Consider the following 25,780-nt stretch of genomic DNA (forward strand, 5'->3'; position numbering starts at 1 on the left):
ACAATTTTTTTTATATTCATTTGTGTTACGTTTTTACGAGTCAGACAAACAATTCAGGGGGGGTTAGTGACAACAAATGCATAACTGCATATGGAGGTCTTTTTCATTAAAAATTCAAACCCCTTAAGCCTAGCTTAGAGCCCTTTTCCCAGGGGCTGTGGTGGTTGTGAAATCTCAGGAGGTATTGTTATTGAACTTTCAACTGTGCTGAAACAAATGGCTATCTTAAAATTTCAATCGGATGTGTTTGAGGGAAAAAAGGAATGGAAGGAGGTCTAGCTACCCTCCAATCTTTTTGGTGACTTTGTTAAGGCATTAGAACTTATAATTTCCACTCAAATGAATCCTCTACCTATCTTCCAGTACCATTGATTTGACACGATCACCTGATACAGATACAGAAAAAAGAAAAAGAAAAACATAAATAAACACTCACAATTGGCAAAAAATAAAAAAAAATTCAAAATTGCACATTTTTGCAGATAGGAGCTTGACAAATGGGACACTTGAAGATGATCAAAAGTTGTCAAACTGATTAGGAACAGAAAGTATTTTTCTCCTAACCGGATGTCTTCGGGATTACCGGGTGCGTGGAAGGGATAGAGTACACGGAGCACGGATTGGTGGCATTCCAGTCACTTTCATTATTCAAAATAATATTTTTCAATATTCAATCGAATGAGCCTCTTCATGGTTCGTACGACCACCACTTCCATGTGGCCGTTTATCGTTTTCGATTTAATTTTGATTTCAAGCAATCACTAAAAATTCACTGCCTTATCATTTGTGAACTTCTGTGTTTTCTCATTATGTGACTAGACAACTAAAGGGAAAATATATATATATATACATATGCAAGTTCACAAATGATAACACAGTAACATTTTAATTGATTGTTTGAAATCAAAATTATATTGAAAAAGATAAACAGGAATCTAACATTTTTCTTCTTTCTCCAAGTTTTCTCCCCTTTATCTAAAAAAGATAAACAGAAATCTAGCAGTTCTCCCCTTTCTAAGTTTTCAGCAATTATTTAAAAGCTGTCTATTTTTTAAGATTAATTTAAAAAACTATTTTCGCAAAACAAGTTCTTCAAAAACAAATAAGTAGAACAACAGGGAAATTTTTATACAAGACAGTGGAACGCAACTTTAAATGAATATTTTGACCCTATATCCAAGGGCCGTCCTCAGCAAAACAGACGAAGAGAATAAAAACACTATAAAAGAAACTTACATTAAAATTTAATCATTAAAACTGTTTAAAAAAAAATTTAAAACAGCCCTAATATCATTACTTCAAGGAAGCTCAACCAGGACTCAGTTGAAGTAATGATATTAGGGCTGTTTTAATTTTTTTTTAAACAGTTTTAATGATTGAATTTTAATGTAAGTGTCTTTTATAGTGTTTTTATTCTCTTCGTCTGTTTTGCTGAGGACGGCCCTTGAATATAGGGTCGAAATATTCATTTAAAGTTGCGTTCCACTGTCTTGTATAGAAAAAATTCCCTATTGTTCTACTTGTTGTTTATGATGGAAAGGCAGTGTGGTCTTCATCGCTATTTGCAAGTTCTTCAAAGAAAAGTGAAGAGCTCCATTAAGCCAAGAATGAGCAAAAACAAAGTCTATAAGCTTTGCACATTACACAAAGCTCGTGTTTAAATAACTTATGATGCTGTATATATATATATATAATATCATTTTAACCAATTGAATAATTCCACATATAGGTCCAAATTGCTGGAGTCGTGCAGAAGATATCCATAATTAAAAGTCAAGGTAGAAGCATAATCTTAATGTAAAGGCCAATTTTTTCATTGTAATTCACTCAAGGTAACTATTACATTTCATTTAAGCTTCGGTGACAGGAGTCAGACATGACTCCGGCAGCCATACTTCACGTTGCCCGGTCAGAAAACAAGTTTTTCTCTTCCGAGAGATCCTCAAGGAAGTTCCTTTTACCTTATACATCTTTTATTTTATCTTATATATATATTTTATCGATATCTTTTATCTTGACTGAATTTGTTAGTATTATTTTTCTTTTATATTTCTATTTATTTATTAAAATAGGCATTAAGAGGCATATGTGGCCTCTTTTTTATGTTGCATCTTTTTAAAGCTATTGCCAATCCTAAGTTTTCAATAGAAATGAATAGAAATGTGGCATACTAATTTATACACTATTAGTTACAAATTCAAAACTTTGATTCACGATGATGAATTACATACAAGAGGAAGATATTTGGTTAAGTTTGATGATTATACAGTGATTCCTTCTATTAATTATTTGAAAAGGTGAATTTTCAAGCTGCAAATTTCTCAATATTAAATAAAAACAAGAAATCGTTGAACTCACAACGTATCTTCCAAAGAGTATGGGTTATTTTTGATTCTTTTTGACACATATGGATGTGAAAGTTTTCACTTGACAAATCTAAAGAATTAGATTCCATTTTAACCGTCCTTACTACATTAACTACTACTAACAGCTTCCCGCACAACCAAACCACCTGAGAACACAGCTACGCATGCTCCTCCTCCATCCTAACCTATTCAAAGCATCCCTCTTTACACCATCCCAGGATGTTCCCGTTTCCCTTAAATCTGTCTTTATGACTTTTCTCACCCCAACCACGGACGACCTGCCAAAATATGAAAAAAAATTTACATTAATTTGTTTTTGGGTACCTATGTGACTGACCGTATTTCAAACACCAAGCTGTACGAAAAATGTGGTTCAATCCCTCTCTCTAGAAATATAATGAGATAAAGTTTATGATGACTAGGGCGCGTTCTGCGGACAAAGGCAGACATATTGTCAAAGACCGTCCTTTTTGGCCAACCATCTAGGGCCAAACGAAACTTCCATTGTTGCCACCGTTAAAGGTGTCACGCAAGTTTTCAGGGAGGCAGTTGAAATAAAAAAGCACATTCACCAAAAGGTAGCTCTCAATAGAGACACAGGAGAAACTTTTCTAAGTCCCATTTATGATGAAATTATTAATTCTGATCGTTTTTAAATACATCTACTTGTGCAATCAAATAGAATCTCTGATACTCTGATAATAATCTAACTGGAGAGCGATTAGCCTTTAAGAGTGCTTTACGTAAAATGAAATTGTGAAATGCCATTTAGACTTGTGTTTATATTCAGTTACCCTTTCACCGTTACTGAGAAAGGGTCATCCAATTTAATTTTGTATTTTTTATATTTTTATCAGTTTTATTCTGCACTGAGGACCGTCAAGCGGAGGTCCTGACCGAAATATTTGCACAAATTTTTCAATTTTTTCACTGGCTGTTCATTGTCCTTCTTTCTTCTTTTCTTCGCGATTTTATGTTTTTTGTTAACGAAAAGCAGATCGTCCCCAAATGGGGCGAGAGGAGGTCGTAAGGACAGATTAAGAGAAACTGGAACTCCCTGTGAGGGAGCAAAGAGGGAGGAAATGAAAAGGTTGGGACGGAGATGGAGCGTGCGTAGCTGTGTTGGCCTCAGGCGGGTTGGTGCTGCAGTGAGCTGCTATCAGTAGTAGTAGTTGGCGTTGTTTTTTCTCTACTATAAAAATCTTACGAAGGAAATAATAGAAAAAAAATTCTTGCAATAATTGATAGAGTTTGTCACATTTTAGAGGATGAATCTTGAATCTAAACTTTATATAAATTGTCACATAGCGGATTTTAAAATACATACCCAGGATACTATTGTTTAACTTAATTTTACAAGCAAGCATTTTCACGATAAGACGTGTTACCATAAATTCCAAATTTTTCAGTAATTCCAGTATGTGAATTATCTTATCGACGGTTAAAAATATTCTGGGCATTCACAGTGCTCCCAATGATGCTTATGGAATATTAGTTAATGGTGACCAAAATTCAAATCTGTTTCAAAATACCGCCTTTAGTGATTAGCTTCTTTCTTTCTGCTTGCCCAATAATCTTTGAATAGCTGATGACTTGTTTATTTCTAGTTATGATTCATTCAATTTGATTAAAACAAAATACAAAACAAAACAGTCTTTCTTCTTAGAACTCTGCAGGAAGAAGAAGACAACGGAGAATATCTTTTACTCTTTCCTTGCTGCAGATATGATCTGTGACCTAAATAAGGCTAAAGATTTTAAAGGACCTTTATCCTTATCCTTTTTAATCTCTCTCTTTTTGTACAAACTATTGGAAGTATATTGAACTTAAAACAGATGCAATACTTACAAACCCGCACAGCGATGTCATATCCAAAGGTCACGACTGCTGATATTTGAATGAGAACTATGAAGGTCCACAGTCTTTTCAGCAGCTCTGCAACAACCACTTTCTCAATGGCAATCAAATTTGCAGACTTATGGATAATAACAGCAGATCCTGTGATGATTCCGACTAAAACCACATCAGCTGAAGAGAGCATGATCCAATAAGGTTCTTTAATTATAAAAATCCAATTAGAATTTCAAACAAAATCCAATTAGACCGTATTTCAAACAATAGGCTATATGAAAAATGTGGTTCAATACCACTCTCTAGGGCTATAATGAAAGGAAGGTTGAGGTAGCTAGGGCACGTTGTGCGGATGAAGGATGACAGATTGCCGAAGATTGTTGTTTTCGGCCAACCGTCTAGGGCTAAATTGAAAGCAGGTCGTCCTCGTTTGGGGTGGGAGGACATCATAAAGAAAGATTTAAAGGAAATGGGAACTTCGTGGGAGGGTGTAAAAAGGGAGGCTTTGAGTAGATTGGGATGGAGGAGGAGCGTGCGTAGCAGTGTTGGCCTCAGGCGGCTTGGTGCTGCTGTGAATTGTTAGTTGTAGTAGTAGTAATTAGAATAATTAATCATTGAAAATTAGATGTTAAAAATTACAAAAATCAAAATTAAAAAGAAATTATTGTAATAAAAAAACTAAATAAATTCGTAGCATTATTATATAGAGTTATCCAGCCAAGAACAGTACCATCTATTCTTGGCACAGGGGAAGGCAAATCCATCAAAAAGCAAGGTACAATAAATTAATATCAACGTTATCGCTAAATAAAGAGAGAAAGGTTGAAATGGTTAGGACACTTTCTGCGAAAAAAAAAAATGAAAGATTGCCGAAGATTGTCCTTGTCAGCCATTAATATAGGGCCAAATTAAAAGCAGGTCCCCAAATTGGGCGGGAGGATGTCGTAAGGAAAGATTTAAGAAAAATTGTGACTCATTGGAAGGGCACAAATAGGGAGGCATTTGGGTAGGTTGGGATGGCAGAGGAGCGTGCGTAGCTCTGTTGACCTCAGGCTGCTTGGTGCTGCAGTGATTTTAATAGTAGCATTAAACCAAAAATTGTAAGATTCAGAGAAAAGAGGTTCAGACCTTCCTCCTCCAGATCACATGTGGCTGCACATACGCAAAAATGAATCAATCTAAGATGATAAAAACACGGCGACAATTTCTTATCCAGGGCTGCCAAACAGCCAACTAGTGGGTAGAGGGGCGATTGGCCCCCCGCTAATTATGTCGACCCCATTCCCCTACATTTTCGAGAAATGCTTATTTTTCTGTCTTTTAAACAAAACTGAATAAAAAATCCTTGCCCCTCCAATAGTTTTGTGAAATGAAACCCCTGATATTGTTAATAATAAACCACTTTGACCATTCACTATTTCCAGACACTTTTTTATTTCTCATATGTAGATACCATTCAAGAACTCAAAGATAATTTAGTATCTTGGACTGAGAATGTCAAACATTTGCCATAAGACATATTTCTGCGTATTTCAAATACATCACCATATTTATACTACCTACCCGTTTTTTGTATTTTTTTTTCTAATCAGCTTCTATATATATATATATATATATATATATATATATATATATATATATATATATATATATATATATATATATATATATATAAAACATATATAACAATCAATAATACGAAATATGTTAGTTATGCAGCTGGTTATTTTTCCTCAATTTCGGGTAAATTGAAGTGAATCAGTTTTTGGTATAAGCAAGACTCTGGAATGAAATTTCGTGAGGCAGTCGACCATAAGGCCACTGAAAAACGTCAACTGAGATCCAAAGGCCTCAGTTACCAACTATCTTAAATGAAGCGAGCAAGGGGAGACTATACAAACATCACGAAGAGACAGAAATAAAATAATAATCGATTGAGAGACATAGGGTTGCAGCGGTCTGTTAACAATCGTTTTTTTGCCTTCTCTTGGTGATTGTTCTAACCACCCTTACTAGGACAAAATTGAGATCATCTAAGCAGTCTTTCTCTTACGTTTTCAGAAAAATGCCAAATTTTTTAAAATACTTACTATAACATTCATCCCACGTTGTCCCAACATCATTCATTCCTGTTACAGCAATAAAAAGTCCATAGAATCCAAGACAAAAGCACAACGGTGCTAATCCAAAGGTGATACATATTTCACGGCGAACCAACCGCAATGCTTTTGTCCCATAGATTAAAAGAACATTGATCAGGATAACTAGCTTCATACATGATGCTGCAAGGTCAATTTGAGGAAGATGTGCACCCAACAGCCAATTCACAAAACTAGAAAAAAATCTTACTCTACAAAATAGTTAATTATCCGTATCTCACACCTAATCACCAGAGATACAACAAGTAGCTTCAGTCAGCATTTCTGAAGAGTAACTTTGCAATGAATCAATTGGTAGTTCAAACCAAGAGCGGTAGCGTTGATGAGCAAGACATCAAAAGTCAGTGATCTAAAATAGAAGCAAGAACCAACAAAAAACCTACAGAAATTCAGAAATCTGGATTAACACATCGATGAGTACTCTTATCCTGTCCCACTCAATATAACACCTCTATTCTAGGTCAGTCTATTCCAGTCAGTCTTGTGAGAGATTGTATGCTTTAATTATGCCTGAATCCTGAAGTAAGCGAGTATTTCTCATTATAAAGATTACATACAGTCAGTAGGTTTCATCTAAAGATGAGGACTTTTAGACATATTATGGGTAGATCCACCCTAGTTCGTGATAACTTCAAAAGTACAAAAGAAGCAAATTATGTGAGATATCGAAACAATTAAGGAGAAGACCATAAAACAAAGAGAGTTTGAGGGGAAGGGGCAATGGTACCCCACCGTCGGGTATTTACCTGGTTCAAATACACGATACACACAACATTTCAAGGCAATGTGACTGGTAATATTATTTCTGACAATTCAGGCTGATATTATTTTTAAACAATTCAATCTTTGGGATATTTCTAATTTGCAACGTTCTTCTTTTCCTTCTATTGGTGCCAAAGGCGATCAGCATAGTGACGCATAGTGACAGCATAGTGACGCATAGTGACGAAGATTTTTTCCGTTTTAAGTCCACTTTAAATAACAATCAGAACGCAAAATTTGCAACTATATTAATTGTATTTTTTTTCATCCTATTCTGAGAATCGGATTTTCATCTAAAATGCTATAGCCTGATAACTGTTTGGATTTGCAAAAAGGCTCAATTTTTCGCACTTTTGGGAATTAAAATCTTAGAAAACCTGGCAACCATGTGCACAGACGGGTTACTTTCTCATGTTTCATAAATCTATTCACTAGTAGTCATGTATATGACAGGTTTTTTTTAATCACTTTAATGTATTTGTCTGGTATACCATACAAGGATAAAACCTTTACTAAAGCTCCTCTATCAACAGAATCGAACGCTTGCTCATAATCTATAAAACTGAGGACCAAAGGTGTTTGAAAACTCAGGCACTTCTCAATTATTTTTTCCTGTGCTCCTTAAAACAAAGTCCATCAAAATAATCCATATAAAGGGGGATAGAACACAACCCTGCTTAACTCCTGATTTAATACAAAACCAGCTGCTAATCTCATTCCATACCTTAACCGCAGCAGTGTTGTTCTCGTGCATAGCACAAACCACTTTAATGTATTTGTCTGGTATACCATACAAGGATAAAACCTTTACTAAAGCTCCTATATCAACAGAATCGAACGCTTGCTCATAATCTATAAAACTGAGGACCAAAGATGTTTGAAAACTTAGGCACTTCTCAATTATTAACCTATAGAGTGAAAATTTGGTCAACACATCCTCTACCTTTTCTAAAACCGCACTGCTCTTCTCTTAAAACTTTGTCTACGGCATCTCTCAGTCTAAAAAGTATCATATTACTAAGCAATTTGCTACCTACAGAGACCAGACTAGTGCCTCGATAACTACCACACTCACTTTTATCACCTTTCTTATAAAGTGGCTTAATTAAGGTTTTCCTAAAATCGTTAGGTACTTCCCCTTTTTCAAAAATCATATTCATAATCTTCAATAACTTATTTCTAACCTCAGAGCCACCATATTTAAGTAACTCATTTACTACCCTATCAGCACCTGGAGCCTTATTATTCTTTAATCCTTTTAGTACTGTTGCTAATTCCTCCTCACAAAAAAAATCTTCCTTCACATCCAAGGTATCACAAACTTTTTCATTTTCCTCTATATTTTTTCCTGCGACTCTATCTCGGTTAAGCAAGTTCTCAAAATGTTCGACCCATCTCGCTTTAGCTTTTTCCTTGTGGCTAATTGCCACCCCATTCCTATCTCTAACTGGGACAAGTCCGGATTGACTACTCCTTCTCTATTTGTTAACGTGCCAGTACAATATTTTACTATTATGCCGTCTAGCTGCATCGTCTAAATCCTCGGCAAGTTTATCCATGGCCTCCACTTCACGCCTCCTTAGTTCATATTTTAATGTTTTCTCCACTTTCTTTACGTTTCTTTTGTTTTCATATGATCTATCACTCAGATAATTCTTGTACAAGTCCTTTCTCCTTTCCATTAAACATAAAGCTTTTTCACTAATATTCTTAACTGCAGTTCTAGCTTTCTTCCCTAATATATATATATTCCCTAATATATATATATATATAATAATGTTAACGTCAGAGATAATATTTTCTTTTCAGACAGCACCCTTGTATGAATGAGAGAGAATTATAGTTCAACAGGATCATACAAACCTACAAGAAATAAATTAGAAATATAAAAATAAGATAAGAAATAAACAAAATAAGAAATAAATTCACAAGCTAAATATAACTTGTTCTAGGGTCTATATGTTTAGAAGATGACAAATTTAGTACAAACTTAATAGAGCATCACTTTCTGTTTTCTTCAACTGTAGGAGGTGGGGGGGGGGGAGGCTTCAGGAAAACAAACTTTAACATTTTCAAAAAAGCCCCCCCCCCTTTGAGGTATATGTTTGGGAGCTTTAAAAGTTAGAAGGGCATTTTTTCTTAGTAAAAGTATTAAGTATAAATATTAGTATTTTTTTTCTCCATACAGGGGAATAAACTAGTAGCCTAAAATAAGAAGATGGGCTGAGTTTTTGCCGATAAAGGATAAAAGAAACATTGGAAAACTTCAAATAAAGGTATATTTCTTTTACCTAAAGTCATTTTTTGGTAGAACTGTATTCAGACGATAGTTTTACTAAATATTCAACGAATGATTACTAATTATGGGTTATTGAATTTTTTCTTAGCAAATTCAGATTAATTTTGGTTTCAAACTATTTAATTTTTATAATGTAAAGCTGTTTTCCCTTCTTTTTTTGCCCATAAAGGCCAAAAAAACACAGTTAGACCAAGCGTAAAGGTAATTTTTCTATTGAATGATGTTTTTACCCAATATTCAACGAATTAAAATCCATTTTGTATTATTATGTGTTTTTTATTTTTTTTTATAGCAAAAATCATATGGGTTTTGTTTTAAACTATTTGGTTAAAAATCATATGGGTTTGGTTTATGATGTCAAGTCGTTTTCCCTTCTTTTTTTGTCCATTAAGGGTAAAAAAAAAAACAGGTAATCTTAAGGTAAAAGTGATTTTTTTTACCTAAGATAATTTTTTTTGGTAAAAATGGTATTGAACGATGATAATAAACAAATAGACCTAAAGTAACGGTATCTTATTTTACCTGAAGTATTTTTGGTACTTGTATGATAAACGCCCTACCTAATGTTGTTCATTCATTGACGCATTATAGAACCGTTTTTTTTTCGTTAGTTTGTGTCAGCTTAGGGTGAGACAAGACAAAGTGACAGAATAGATGGAAAATATATAATGTAGGTTATATATTTGCACATTAGGGGTGAGGGTAGAGTATTTGGACAGCGTGAAGAAAACAATTCCTACATACATAGTATGCAGAATAATTGTACCTAACACATTAGGCATACAGACCCACTTCTCTTTACTCCCCCCCCCCTAATGTGCAAATATGTAGTCCAAGTTTGTTTCTAAAGTATAAATTTTTATCTTACTTTGGCATGTTTCATTAGATTGATCGTCAGAGAAACATATTAGAAGAACATTAGGTAGGGCGTATTTCATATAAGTACCTATTTTTTCCCCAACCTTATCATACGGCGGTTTTACCTAACATTCAGTGAATAATTAGTTATTCTCTGTTATTGTGTGTTAATGTATATTCTACAAAAAATTATATGGATTTATGTTTTATCCATTTGATGTTTATTTAGCAAATTCTTTTACAATTTTTCGATCTTTTGGCACATAAATGATAAAATTAAACCTAGTAAACCTACAGCAAAGGTACTTTTTGACCTAATTTTTTCAGATTAATATGAAGGGAAGTGGCAAAATAAAAGATGACCAACGAAGGATGCCAACGAAGGAAGTGGATGTCCTCCATCCCAAATGCATTATATTTGCGATAACTGACCATTTACAATGTAAGGGCTGGAAAAAATTTCTCAAGATATATGCTGGTTTGCCAGAAAATTGGTGAAAAATCAGATAAATATGAGATAAAATTATAAAAGTAGCAATATTCAAACAGCAGATTTGATCCATACTATCCCTTCCCCCCTGAAACCCATCCAAGTATAAATCTTATATGAGAAAAACAATTCCTCCCAATTCTGCCAAATTACTCTATTTTAGGTCCAAAAAAAGCAATATAATTTAATCATACAGTTGTTTTGATACAGCTGTACATGTACAGGCTGTACAATTACCTATTTTGGCTGTGTCTTTTTACGTTTGTTAGACTAGCTAGGTCTTCGAATGCAATTGCTGCCACCTTTGGATAAATACTGCTTGAACTCCCTCCAATCTTCTTCTTCCACCTGGTTAGTCTAAAACTATAAAAACTTGACTTACCATAAAATAGAAAGAAAAAACGCGAAAATAAGGATAAAAACTTGATATGCCACTGATTCAAACGTTTCATCTTTAAAGTTCTTCTTCATATTAATGGCTGCTTTGATTAAAAGTATCATTGTCATCAGTACCAAAGCCCCAAGGAATGAGCTTCTTGCACAGGCTATTGTATCATAGCTCAGAAAGCAACCCACCTCCATCAGATCAAAAGTTTCGTTCGACATCCTTCAAACTGTAATGATAATGATGAAAATTCTATTGCCCATGAGGGTTTTTCAATACAGTAAACAAGAAAAAGAAGAAATTAAGAGAAAAATATAACAGACACTGAAAAGCCCGCCTGCTGTTAAATAGAAGAAGAAGAAGACACAGAATAACACAAAGAAAAGATAAAATATTCAATATTCCTTATAGAAAATTAAAATATATTTTCTTGTGAATTATTATCGCTTCTAATCAAGCACAGAAATCGATATCTATCATCTTATATTTGAACTCCTTGAGTCAAAAGATCTACTGAAAGATATCTGAGTGAGAATATCTAATAAATAAGAGACAACCAAGACAGTAGCTCTGTAGCCCACAGAGTGAAGCAAAAAGAAGAGGGCTAAATAGTACCAACTCATTACCACAGAAATCGATATCTATCATCTTATATTTAAACTCCTTGAGTCAAAAGATCTACTGAAAGATATCTGAGTGAGAATATCTAATAAATAAGAGACAACCAAGACAGTAGCTCTGTAGCCCACAGAGTGAAGCAAAAAGAAGAGGGCTAAATAGTACCAACTGAATAGCCCGCCTGCTGTGAACTAGAAGAAGAAGATAAACTAGCACCCAATCATTACCAGGGAAAATGTATAAGAGTGATCTAGGATTTCAAATATCTTGCACAGCAACTCTCAGTTGGAGCCAAAGGTTCAGCTGAGCCAAAAGAAAAGTGGAATGAGTCTATTATCCTCAGTAGAAAAGATGGTAGTTTTTTTTGGTACATTAAAATAGATTAGCTCTAGTTCATTTCAATCTTATGTGGTGAATCACAGAACTTACTTACTGAAGACACTCCCACTCCAGGATTATTGAAGTCAAGTGTGGATGCAGAAAAGAACAACAAACCATGGTAGTGTGAATAGAATTTTTCACACCATTCATTAACTAACTTACATTTCTTCAGTTTCTGAAGTTGTGGTAAGTCACAGAGGGGGCAATCAAAACAGTAACAATCAAGGGCGCCGGCAGAAAATTTTTCGGGGGGGCAGACGCCAAAATAGCAGTGGCGGTTGGGTGACAGTTTAGGTGGCTAAGCGCACGAAACTACAACTTTACCTCGAAGAGGACAGATTTAAAATCAAATTAAAATCCTGAGAAGCTAATTGATCTAAAAGTATCAATAACTATATTTTAGGCTTCCCAACTGCAAAAGAAGTAATGCCACATGGTGGTAGTACTGGATTCAACCAAGTTGATTCGCTTTATTTGTAATGAAATTAGACTACGTTTGGTGATCTATAATTGCGTGTCAGCTATAATGAGGGAGGGTAAGTCATTGCTTAGGTGGGGGGAGGGTAGATTCCCACAAAAGTACACTTTAATGGACAAACTGCTTACTCTTCATGAGGCTTCAGATAAATGTTGAAAGAGGAAGGGGGGAGAAGGAATTAATTAAAATTTTTCTCTATACAGTTAATATATTACATTCAGATATCTAACAGCATAGAGGTGGAAAAGGCAAGGCAGGTCATCATCAGCCCCGTCATAAAATTTCTTTGGGGTGGCAAATACTGCTAGGAACTTTTTTTTCAGCAATTTTCAATGGTAATAATACTTTTTTTATTTGTATAAAGTACTTCAATGTATTTAAAAAAAAATACGTAATGAATTTATCGAAAAGATAATCCTATTGTAGAGGTTGCGATGGCTTCAATTATGTAGAAGATCCAAAGTCTCACAGAACTTCCATCCATACAAAAATAATACTCCTTTTCATCCAACCAAAATTCTTTAATATTTCATAAAGATTCTTTCATATTTCATAAAAATTCTTTAATATTAATAAAGACTTTTCATCAAAATCACTATTCATCGCCAATTTTTTAAGTATATTCAAATTTTATCCACAATTTAAATTGCAAGTTTAAAGATAGAACGGTGCAAATCAACGTACAATTGTTGATTTACACATTTTAAAAGCAATTGACCAGAAATTTAAGTGACCGGACTTTTAATTGGTTAGGCCTGGGTATGCTTTGGGAAACAATCAGAAATTAAATAAACTTGCTTCCCACTTTAGTTGAAAAACCTTTTCTATTTGTTTAATTAAAGTTCATGAAACTGTAAAGTTATATGAATACAATACGTTTGGTAATACTGTTTGGATTTTGATGGGTAATCAAACAGTTCGTGGTAATGAACTGTAACTTACTTACAGCGACCTGGCTCAATAGTAACCAAAACTCTAAAAAACGGAATTTGTGATACCAACAGATATATCAAAAGAATTGGTTGATTATGCTGATTCTCAATAAATTAGTTTGATTAAGTTAAGTCTTACCCATCAAAAGCAACAAGCCTGATAAAATTTGTCTGATTTTCGGAAAAAGAGGGAAAGACCCCCTTGAAGTCATACAATTTTAATGAAAAACACACCATCAGATTCAGCGTATCAAAGAACTCTACTGTAGATGTTTAAAGCTCATGTCTGCAAAAATGTGGAATTTTTACTAGAAGAAAAATCACAGATGCGTGTTAATTTTTTTGTTGTTGTTTTTTCTTCCCAGGGGTTATCGTATCGACCCAGTGGGCCTAGAACATTGGGATAGGGCTCGTTCTAATGGAAATGAAAAGTTTTTGTGCCCTTTTTATGTGACAAAAAAATTGGAGGGCAAATAGGCCCCACGTCACTTTTTTCTCAAAATCGTCCAATCAAAATTTTGAGATGGTTCTTTTGTTCAGCATAGTTGAAAGGCCCAATAACTATGTCTTTGTAAATAAAATGCCCCCCTATTGCCCCTGGGGAAAGGTTTTAAAGTTATAAGAATTGTCCTTTGTTTTATTTCTTATTGGGAAGTATGTATACATTTTTTGGATGAGTAGAGGGACAAATTTTCTGCTGGGAAAATTTTCAATGGAGAAGATGGTTTTCAGGGGGTGAGATTTTCAGAAGAAATTTTACACTGGGTGAATTTGCGAGAATTCCTCTACGTAATTTCTTTATATGTCTTGCTTTCTCTTTACCGATTCAATTTTAGACCTGGACATGTTAAGGGTAATTGTCTGGGGTATATTTTCGCCAGGATTGAATTGTCCACAGGATATTTCTATGGAGAGGGGGATTTTTCCGTGGAGGCGGTGCCAGATATCCTGGCGTTATTTAAAGAACGATCAGAAATATAAAAAAACAAGTTTTTTCAACTGGAAGTAAGGAGCAACATTAAAACTTAAAATGAACAGAAATTATTACTTATATGAGGAAGATTGCCCCCTCTTCAACATCTCGCTCATTGCACTAAAGTACAAATTTTGTCCCAATTCTTTAAAAACGATTCCTAAAACACAAGGGTTGTTAATTAGAACAATAAGTGAATTTTTTAAAGTGCTAAAAAACTGTAGCTTGAAGAGCGAGGTGTTGAGGAGGGGGTATCCCCCCTCATATAAGTGATAATTTCTATTCGTTTTAAGTTTTAATGTTGCTCCTTACTTTCAGTTGAAAAAACTTATTTTATTTTCTTTAATTAATGAAGCTTAGAGACAAACAATTTTATAAAGGTAATGGAAAAAGTATATCAATTAAATTAAAAGTAATTAAAAATGAAAAAAGTAAGTAGCTACAAAAAATACACAAAACAATAGCCTACTTACAAAAACTAAGATATGAACTCCCAGCATTAAGTTCTGTTGAGCAATGCTAAAGTGTTGGACGGATATTTTTTAACAATATTGACAGTTTTGAACTTGGTTATCAAACACCAAAATATTTAACGTCTTTAGACTCAATGCTTATAAAAAGTAAAGTATTATAAAGTAAAACATTAAAACTAAGATTAAGAAAATCAAATAAAAATTTTTAATTCAATATTTTTAATTAAATTTTGAATGCTAAAAGCCAGTATATTTGACACCTTTATACTTCACAGCTATAAAAAATTAAATCTTTTTCAAAGTGACAAATAGATAAATACAAATACTCCTAGAAACAAAAAAAAAATTGATAATAAAACACAAAAAAACGTAAACGTTCAGGGGAAATACCGAAATTCTTAGCATTCCGTTCAGGGGAAACATTTCTGATTATAGTGGCTTAATATATCAGCTCATGGGTACTCTTGCAATGCAAGAAAAAGTTGACAGCATATTCTTACCGAAATCGTCCCTTATTAAGTTGTTTTCCTTGTGTTTTCTATAATTATACGAACTTTCTTGTATTCTAATAATTTTACTAATTACTGATAAACAAATATGCATTTAAGATCATAGGCAGCGCAAGAGCACCATAAAAGCTGATTCTTTGACTCAATGTTATTCATAGTTAGGCTCTTATACTTTCGTTATTGACAAGGATAATTATTTACTTACCATTCATTATTATGAAGAATTGTTTTTTTTTTTGCTACAACCAAATCATATATAAAAAATGTTTGCGGAAAACTGGTCAAGGGTTGCTCAGTCACAAATTAGAACTCATATTTTTCCTTATTATGGGTCAACATCTATTGGCAGGCAGCCAACAATGGGGCAACAAACATTTTTTCCATGGTTTTCCCTATTCTGCTCTCTTTCCTTTGGTTCATTTATAATGACTTTATAGTCCCAAATTTCCCGGGGGGGCATGCCCCCTGGCCCCCTGCCGGCGCCCATGCTTCGTTTCCTTTTTCTGATAGCATAACTAAGATAAAACATACCATTTGGTTTGAAATTCAAATCCAACAATCAATATTATGCTGATATTTTTAAGACTTTTTTTTCACATGTATGGACAAAATATTGTCAGATCTAATAAACTTAGCAATTTATGAACATTTTAATGGGTTGGAAGCATGAGTGAGAAAAATTAAATTTTTTTTTTTCGAGAAAATTAATGGGAAATAAGTCAAATTATGCATTGCTTTCAAGTGATAAAATTAAATAAAAGAAGACATAACTGAAGAAAAAAAACAGAATGAGTAGAATTAAAAAAAAGTTCAACATACTGTACAGAAAATGTTCCAAAGTACAAATTGCTTTCAAGCAATAACATTAAATAGAATTAAACAAATTGATAAAAGTGCAAAAAATAAAACATGCATCACAAGAAAAAAAAATTACTTTCAAGCAACAAAATAAATTAATTTAAAAAGGTGGGAAGGATGAAATATATGAAAATAAAAGAGTGTAATAGAATATATACAATATATGAATAAAATATATGAAAATAAATTCCTGGAGACTGAGAACTGTTTGAATTTCTCCTTATCCCATTTAATCTGTTTAGCAGCATTCAACTCCATCATTCAATGAGTAATCCAATCCAAAGAGTTGAGCTATGTAGCCTGGACTAAAAAATGTTGACAGTGCTCTTGAGGGTGACAATTGCACAACCCTAGATTGTTTTTGCACACCCCCTACATATTCAAGAATGTCTTTTTGTCATTTCTATAAAAAAAAGACTGCCAGCACTCCAAAATGGCTTCCTTGTATTTCTATCCACATGATCAAGAGGAACTGTAGCTTTGCTGCAGACTTAAGACACAAAATCACTTGGTAGTAGGCCTAATAAGAATTTTAATCTGATTTTGCAGAGTCACCCTTAACTGAAGTCTGTAGAAGGTGAAAAGACACTTTTATTTTGACAAGTAAGGAACACAGAGTATACATAACTAATTCAGAACTTGGGACATTTTATATGATGAAATTAAATTTGTATTTTTATTTTTTGCATACCATATAGTAAAAAATTAGCTTATAATCAATAGAATAAACATTTTTTAGTTATTATTGCAACTTTTTTAGTTGTAGTTTTTAGTTACAATCTTGTGACAGAAATACAATAATTTTTTTTTTTTATAAAAAAAGAATGATGTCCCTGTCAATTCCTTAGGATGAAAATTTATATTTTGTCCACCCCTATATATTCAAGAATGTCCTTTTTTGTCATTTGTATTGAAAAAATCAATAAAACAACAAAATTGCCTCTCCAAAATGTAAAAAAAATACACTTTGCTCCCCCCATACATTTTTGAGAATTGATGCCCCTAATTTCAAGGAAGAGGAATCAAATAATAAGCTGCTTAAAATGTCTAGTCTTCATCCTTTGTGCAGCTTTTTTTAAAGAGTGCAACACCCTTTTGATACATGTTCTATGTATGACTGTATTCTCAAGGCTAAAACAATGTTTATACAATTTAACAGATGGTGAGTATAGCCCAGTGGCATCAACTGTAAAGGGTCAGGATTGAAGGTGCCCCCTTCTAAATCCCCCCTAGATCCTGAAAAGAGAAAACTATGTTTCTTTCTCCTTAAACTTTTTATATTGACACCAGAAGTATAGCATTCAGATAGGTATAGATCTGTCATTTATAAAACATTGTAAGCCATAGAAAGAAGCAAAGGGTAGACTTAACAATTTCTCAGTAACTTCTAAGGGTATGTTTTTGGCCCTAGATTTATTCCTGAAAGTTTTGTTCACAGAACTCAGACAGTTTCAAAGATAGCCTCTGAACTAGTCCCCGAAGCCGCGCCACGCCGACATCACGGCGGCGAATGTGTGATTTAGTATCCGAAATTTTTTTGGCGGCGCGCTGATTTTTCTGATTAAAACTAATAATAAAAATTCCACTTCACCAAGCACGTTCAACCTCGATTTTAGTAAGGATTTTTAAATGGTTGGCTAAAAACATACAAGAACAATATGACAAAACAGGAATTTGTTGGGCCGTGCGGAAAGTGTTTTATGTTCACCGTCGATCAGACCAAGTAGAATTCTCATTTTTAGCCACTAGACCCAGGGAAACCTATGTTGTGTTTATATTTAACATCGCATTGTTCCTATAAAATCCCGTGTTTAGTCATTTCCTTCTTGTTAATGATTTGGGCTAATGTGTGTATAACTTTCAAAGTTTTAAGTTCAAACATCTCCTGTTCATCAAATAAATACGAAAAGGAAGTGAAAAAAAAAACAAATAACAACATCGAAAAAACACTGTATACAAGTCAGATACCATGGCTTAACAACACTAACAATTTTAAAACAGCGGTTACATCACTTCATTTACAATTGATGTAACAAAAGTGAGTTTGTTCACTCTGCCTGGATCCATTGATCTTTTTGCAGTCACTATCAGTCCTGTCGTGCTAAAAAGCTGTCTAGCTGGGGCACTTGTGGCCGGTACAGCCAGAACTTGACGAGCGTAAAATGCCACTCGCGGGATCTGATACTAGCATTGGACCTTGGGGTCCCACAGAATGCCGCAAATGAGCTTCTTCTTTGTATCTGCTGAAATAAGTTGTTTTTATAAGGGAGAACAAACCTGCACCTTTACCATAGATCTCCTGCGCCCTACACTACAGGAGGAACTAAACTGCACCTTTACCATCTTTTCTTATCAACACGGAATAACCCTCCAAAATTCTTTTCTGAAAGAAGTGGTCAAGTTATGACGTTTCAAGTTAAAGTTTAAGGCTACTTCAACTTCAGTCTGCTCTGCTAACTGTGCAAAGGAAAAAATAATAAATAATATATTGTGCGAACATCGTTCTTATATACCCCCAGGGCATAACTTAAAGCCCTTTCCCTAAGGGTTGTGGGGGAGTTACCTCCTCAAAAAACATATTTTCTCTCTGGAAATCAATTACTCTGAACAAAATGGATATCTTAAAATTTTGATTGGATGTGTTTGGGGAAATGGTGGGCGTGGAAGGGGTGTTAGCTGCCTTCCAATCACTTTCGACTATTAAAAGGGGCACTAGCTATTCCAATTTCCAATCGAATGAGCTCTTTTCGAAGTTTCTACGACAACTCCTTCGATACGAATTGCACTGGTATGAAAAAAAACAAAATAAATACTACATTTGTGCCAACATTGTTCTTTACTTAGGCAGCTCGATTGCGCTGCCTATGATAACATCCTGGATTGCCTAATGCTCTTTTACCTACCTGTTTTCATCCAAAAAATCAGAAAAAAAAATTAAAACAGAATTTTAAGTGGAAGGTAGAATTTTTGTTTCAAGAAAAATTTCTTCTTCTCCTTCCTACGAACCGATATACACGGCGAGCCCAAGATGACAGTATTTATCTTTAAGAAACAGATTAACCGGGATGACGGTTGAAGCCCGGAGGTCGATATCGATAACCAAAAAGAGAAAAAAAAAAAAAAACGGCGGCGGATTAGTGACGCCGCCGCCAATAGAATCCGCGGCCGCGTCAGCGCGCGGAGGCAAGCTCGGCGGCGCGCCCCATTTTTTTTGGGGGGGCGCGCCGCCGACTTTTCGGCGCGGCTTCGGGGTCTACTCTGAACTAGAATTTTATAATAGTTTGGTTAGGAGATTAAGAGCTTTAGAGAATGATTTTACCTTAAATTACCTTAAATCGCATCTCCAGCGAGATAAGGTGGTGTTGAGCCTCCTGCAGAAATCTCGCTGTTGGTGTTTTAAGGTTATGATTTGACATCCCAGTTCAGCCTCCATTCAGCGTTGGCCCAGTCTTGATCAACTCCTTTCTTGAAGGCATCTAGAGTTTTAGATTGGACGGTGGCTTTGGATAGGCTGTTCCAGAATGGGACGGAACAGACCGAGAAGAACTGTTGGCACTCTCGCTTGATGAAACGGGGGGCCTGCAGCTTCTTGGTGTGTCCTCTTGTGGTAGTTGAGAAGGACGGGGGAAAAGACATGAATTAATAGGTCATTTTCTAGCAACTTACGAGTTGCTATTACGTCTCCTCTTTTCCTACAGTATACTAAGGTAGGGAGTTTGAGTAAGGTGAGACGTTCCTTGTAAGATTTGTCTTGGAATGCAGAGATAAGCTTAGTTGCTCTTCTTTGGACACTCTCAAGTACTTTCACATCCGTCTTATAGTACGGAGAGGCTAGGGTCATGCCAAATTCCAGGTGAGGACGGACCATGGCTTTGCACAGTTTCGTAATCACTCCCGACTTCCTGGTGGAAAATGTTCGCTTTATGAGGCCAAGGGCTTGGTTTGATTTTGCAACTTGAGCTCGTGTGTGGCAGTGAAACTTCAGCTCACTGTCAACAGTAACCCCCAGGTCCTTCCCCTCACTGACTGCCTCAAGCTGGGCGTCTCCTATGTGATACGCAAGTTTTGGATTATTGCATCCAAGATGTAGAGCTTTACATTTTAAGGCATTGAACTGTAGACACCAATCCAATGACCATCTAGATAGTCTGTCCAGATCTTCTTGCATAGACAGATTTAGGTTGTTCTGGGCCAGTCCTAGGAGCTTGCAGTCATCAGCATATAGCGTCAAAGGATTCTTCAGGTTTGTTGTACAGTCATTGATGTACATGCTGAATAATGTGGGCCCCAGGATGGTGCCCTGTGGTACTCCACTTGTGACTGGTAGCAGTTCAGAATATACAGCATTACCATTGCAGTTGTACACCAACACCCTCTGAGTCCTGCCAGTTAGAAAGGCTTCTATCCAAGCTACTATATCTTCATGCACTCCATATGCCTTTAATTTCAAAACTAGTAGTTGGTGTTGAACTTTATCAAATGCTTTGGCTTGGTCGAGCAATATGACATCCACCGGCTGACCAGTATCAAAGAGTCTAGTCACAAAATCATTGTATCAATTGAGTGGCCTTTTCGACAACCATGTTGGCTTTTGCTAAGCAATTGGTTTTTATCAAGGTGGGAGACCAGTGCAATGTTTATGATACCCTCAAGTACTTTACATACAACTGATTTGAGACTTATAGGCAGATAGTTACTAGCAAGATCCCTTCTCCCTTTCTTGTGTATTGGCTTGCTTCCAATCATTTGGAAGAGAGGGACATCTTAAACATCATAGCAATTGGTTTGGCAAAGTATTCAGCAGTTTCTTTTAACAGTCTTGGGTGTAGGCTATCGGGTCCAGCAGCTTTGTTAGCCTCAAGTTTTTTTTAGCCTCTTCTTAACGTCCTCTTTACAAATAATTGGCATGACCATTGGTTCTGGGATTAGTTTTTCTGGTAGAGGAGGTGGTATGTTGGCTGTGGGTAGGGCAGAGAAATTGGTACTAAAACTGGAATTTAGGAGGTATTCTTTTTCTTTTGTACCTGAAGCTTTTTAACCATCCTCTCTCATTAGATCTGGGATATCTGGTCTAGACGGGTTAGCTGCAGAGACATGTCACCAAAACATCTTTGGGTTCTGTTTTGAGTTAGCTGCAATTGCATCTTTGTGGTCCCTCATAACCTTCCGAGTCAAATTTCTTAGTCTGTTTCTACATTTCTTAAACCTGTCATGGTGGTTATCACATTTACATTTTACATACTTGGCCCAAGCTCTTTTCTTTTTCTTCATTGCTCTTTTTACTTCTTTTGGCAGGTATGGGAGTGTTTTAGGTGGTAGACACCAATATTCTTGGGTGCTTTTCTTTTCAGCATCCAGGACTGTTACCTTAAACATTTCTCAGCTTTTCTCAGTGTCCCCACTATTGACTATCTCGTTCCATTTAATCCTGGATAGGTCTTGCATCATATGCTGATAGTCCGTAAGGATTTCTATTTCATATTCTCCTTCTTGTTATTTATCTGTATTTCAGTCAATATACAGATATGATCACTGCTTCCAAGAGCAGGATGGTAAGAAATAAAGAGAACTCGTTCAGGATCATTTGTGATAAATAAGTCAAGTAAGGAGGGTTGTTGTTGGTGCCTGAATCGTGTTGGTTGGTCTACAATCTGTATCAGTAGGTTGTCAGAAAGGGAATTTGTTGTGACACAGGATGGGCTGTTTTCAGGGGGGTATCCTATTCCTTCAACCCAATAAACATCAGGCATATTAAAATCTCCAAACAAAAAGACAGTTGTGCTCATTGGAACTCATTTTGGACACCAGATCAGATATGGATAGATGGAAATAAATTGATCAGGGGCTGATGGACTTCAGTAAATTACACCTATCATATATGATTCAGATCCTACATGGAGTTTCAAACAAACATTTTCAGCTTTCATTCCAGTTCTGCAGTATAGTGCTACTCCTCTGCAACATTCAGAGTTATCCAAATTGCTACACAAATTGAATCCAGGGATTTGAATGTGAGATTCCTCCAGCTTGTGCACTGAGTTTTTTGGGCAAATTTCACAAACACAAATAATGTCCACATTAAGATCAAAACAAAAAGCTTTTAGTTCAGCAAGTTTTGGGGCAAGAGTATCAGAATTTGTGTAAAGCACACAAAATGATTTTAGGATTTGTTTATCTTTGTAGCACTGTTACGAATACCAGGAATTTCATTTTCGGAAATGATTTCACTTTCACTGTCCAAATTGGCACTTAGAAAAATGTCATCAGTCAATTCCAGTGATTCTGCACTTTCATAACTTGTTGAGTCTGTGGAACTTCCAATGCTCTCTTGCTCCCTATTTACACTATTTACATGAGGCTGTTCCAGATTTAGTGCTCCATCTGTTGTGATTGCACAGGGACTGGTAATCCCGAAGGCACCCTGTTTTTTAAAACAATGACCCCGTTTCTAATTCCTAGATTCCACTTGCCTGCAGCAGCATGTCTTTTTATCTTGTCTACTAGTTCCTTTCTTTTCTGGCGGTCCTCTTTGGAGGTATCTGCATAAAAGGCTATGTTGCCTTTTTTGGTGTGGGAGAGCTTAAGGAATTCCGCTTTCTGCTTACTTGAACTAAGAGAAAACAATATGGGATCAGGCCTCGCAGCGGCAGGGGTTCTAGAATCTGTGGAGTTTTGAGCTTTTGGTAAGCGTCGAATGTTTGTAATGCTGTCCACATCGACTTTGAATTCATTTTTTAAGAATTTTTGTATGAATAGTTCATCGTCTGCTTGAGGTGGTATGCCATATGCAATAAGGTTCAGGCGTCTGTTGTATCTGTCTTGTTCCTGCCTGACAATTTTACAAACATTCGTTTCTAATTTCTCAGCAACAACACAACCTGCTATCTCCCTGGCTTCAGATACAGACACTTTTGTCTTGACACTCTTGTTGAGATCTTGAATTTTGGCTTTAACAGAGTCCACAGACATGCTCATGTCCTGTTTGAGTGAGCCAAACATGTCCTGCATTTTGTCTTGGTGCTCATTCAATGCAGTTTTTAGAACATCTTGAACAATTTGTTTGGCACTACTGGCCTTACACATGGGGCACACCCAAACACTTCCCAGTCTAAGATTCATTTTGGTAAAAATGTCATATTCCCTGTCTGACATCAAGAGGCACTCAGCACAGAGCCACTTGTCACATAAGCGGCCTTAATTCCAGCCATTTCATTTCCAGCCTTAACTACCCTATTTGCCAGTAAAGTTACTGGTCTTTGATGAAATCAAACAAACTTCATGGGTAAAGGTTAAGAAAGGGAGGTCTCAAAAAGGAGACATGCTAGAACAAAACTTAGGCATTTTTTGGTTGTTAGTTGTATATTTATTTTCATGTTTCTGACAGTTTATTCTAATCCCCCTCCCCCATTAATGGTTTCATGTATCCCTAGGCTATGCAACAAAAATGGCATACAAAACAATGAAATTTTTACTTTTATAATAGCCTAAACAGCACATTTACAACAATCAGATTATCATGTCAGGTTCGTTTTCTCATTCACATTTTAGCTTATTTAACATGATACTTTTCATCCAGTATTCAGCACAATCACTTAGGTTATACTGGTTACATCTGAGTCAATTCAGAGTAGCTGGTTTTGCAACATATAAACCAATATAAATAACAACAACCAAAATATTATTAGGGTTAGCCTATATGTGCATCCATTAGGGGGGGGGGGGGAATGTGTTGTCAGAAAAATGAATACTGAGATGAAAAGGTGCCTAAAATGAGAAATTAAATGGTATAATTTTCTATTTTGTTTTGTTCATTTTGTATATAGCCTATGGCAGTATAGAGGGGGAGGGGATGGGGACATGGGCACCCATAAGCTGAATTCCAGGGGGGGGGGGGCAAACCTCAGCTAATTGGCACTTTTAATGCTATTTAATAGAAATCTCAGCACAAAAATATAAAAATAAGGAAGCATTATTCAGCCAGGGGGGGGGCGGGAGCCCCCCCCCGCTGGGCGCCCATGGATGGGGATGAATTGTCCCAAACACAAAAGAGCATGGTATAGATGTATGAGCAATACCCTTAACCCCCCTCATAATGAGAAAATATACACCCAGAATTATATTCTGAACCTAAATATAACCTTCATTTGCATCAAACATGAGCTTTACCCCCACCCCTAAATATATCCAAGTGCAAAATATCTTAACTAGGCCTAGGATTATTGTGCACATTATTAAGTAAGAATTATTTTCTTAAAATGTTTCATTATGTGGTGGACTGCTCATACATCTATAACAAGAGCCTATAACTAGGAATCTACAGAGGTCTCAGTTGTTGTTCTAGTATGCCTCTTTCTAAAGAGCCACTGTTCTTAACCTTTGGCACTTACGTGTTGTAAAAATGAAACTACCAGAAATAGATGTATTAAAAAGCATACACAAGCCCCAAAGAAAACATTATTCCTCAAGTTATTATTCATATAAATCAACTAGTCTAGCCTAATTTTGAATATAGATAACAGTCCATCATCTAGCCCAAGATTTTAGCCTGCCTAGACCTTAAAATGACAATCAGACAAAAACTTATAGGTAAACAATATTGATACCAGTAAGTAAACTCTTCTTGTGTCAATCGACTTTTACTAATCTTATATCAACAAGACCATCCCAAGGCATAGGCCTAACTTACTCTGGATGAATTCCTGAAAGTTCCATTATTCTATCTTAGCTCATTTCCAAAATAGCTAACTACCTATCACATATAATTTTAAATTAATAAGGATAAAAAGCTTATAAATTATTGATAATAGTAGCTTACCAGTAAATGAACGGTCTTTGTCTCAACCTAACTCCAATTATTTCAACAAGTCCAATGTTTCATCAATTTTAAATAATATTAGTTTAAATGCCATCTATAGTTGGGATTAGTGGCACACGTTACAAAAATGGAAGCGCGGTTTAATCCGGCAAATTCTGAAAATCTGGGATATCAGTACGAGAATTCAATTGCCTTGAAAATGTGTTTATCAGTTCAACATTGGTAGCTTAGACAATGGTGGCCAAAAATTTTCTGAATTGGCATATTGGCAGGATCTGTCAAATGGATTTGTGGTTTAATTGTTGCCATGCATTATTTTTAGAAGAATTACTTTTAAATTCTTCTATTAAAACGCTTTATCCCGAAGTCACTGGTGAGAAACATACTTCCAAGAAGTATCTAGATTTAAGTAGAAATACAGGGATAATACTGGAGTACATTCTGGAACATACAAATAAATCACAAATCAAATATATAAAAGAATTTCAGAAAGAATAATCAGTTCGTAACCCAATAACCTTTACTGAGGTTATACTATACTGACAAAAATATTATAAAAAACAAGAAACACAA

At 35.4% G+C, this 25,780-nt stretch overlaps 1 protein-coding gene across 3 annotated transcripts in view; it reads right to left on the minus strand.

The window, feature by feature from the left end:
- Positions 1-25,263, minus strand: part of LOC148941070 (uncharacterized) — a 54,026-nt gene extending 28,763 nt beyond the window's left edge. Inside the window, exons 1-4 of one of the 3 annotated variants that reach the window (XM_089104918.1) lie at positions 25,208-25,263; positions 11,168-11,399; positions 6,308-6,549; positions 4,215-4,421 (exon numbers count right to left, since the gene is read on the minus strand). In XM_089104918.1, coding sequence (XP_088961044.1) covers positions 4,215-4,421; positions 6,308-6,549; positions 11,168-11,391 — 673 coding nt within the window. In that variant the 5' untranslated portion in view covers positions 11,392-11,399; positions 25,208-25,263. Of the gene's footprint in view, positions 1-4,214; positions 4,422-6,307; positions 6,550-11,167; positions 11,400-19,711; positions 19,836-25,207 lie in introns of those variants that run through there. The other 2 variants (XM_089104919.1, XM_089104920.1) reach the window with 2 other exon arrangements.
- Between the last annotated feature and the right edge of the window lie 517 nt (positions 25,264-25,780).

This window comes from Artemia sp. Qi Xiang Cuo, chromosome 19, assembly GCF_049724085.1.
Source record: "Artemia sp. Qi Xiang Cuo chromosome 19, ASM4972408v1, whole genome shotgun sequence".
Classification (NCBI taxonomy): domain Eukaryota; kingdom Metazoa; phylum Arthropoda; class Branchiopoda; order Anostraca; family Artemiidae; genus Artemia; species Artemia sp. Qi Xiang Cuo.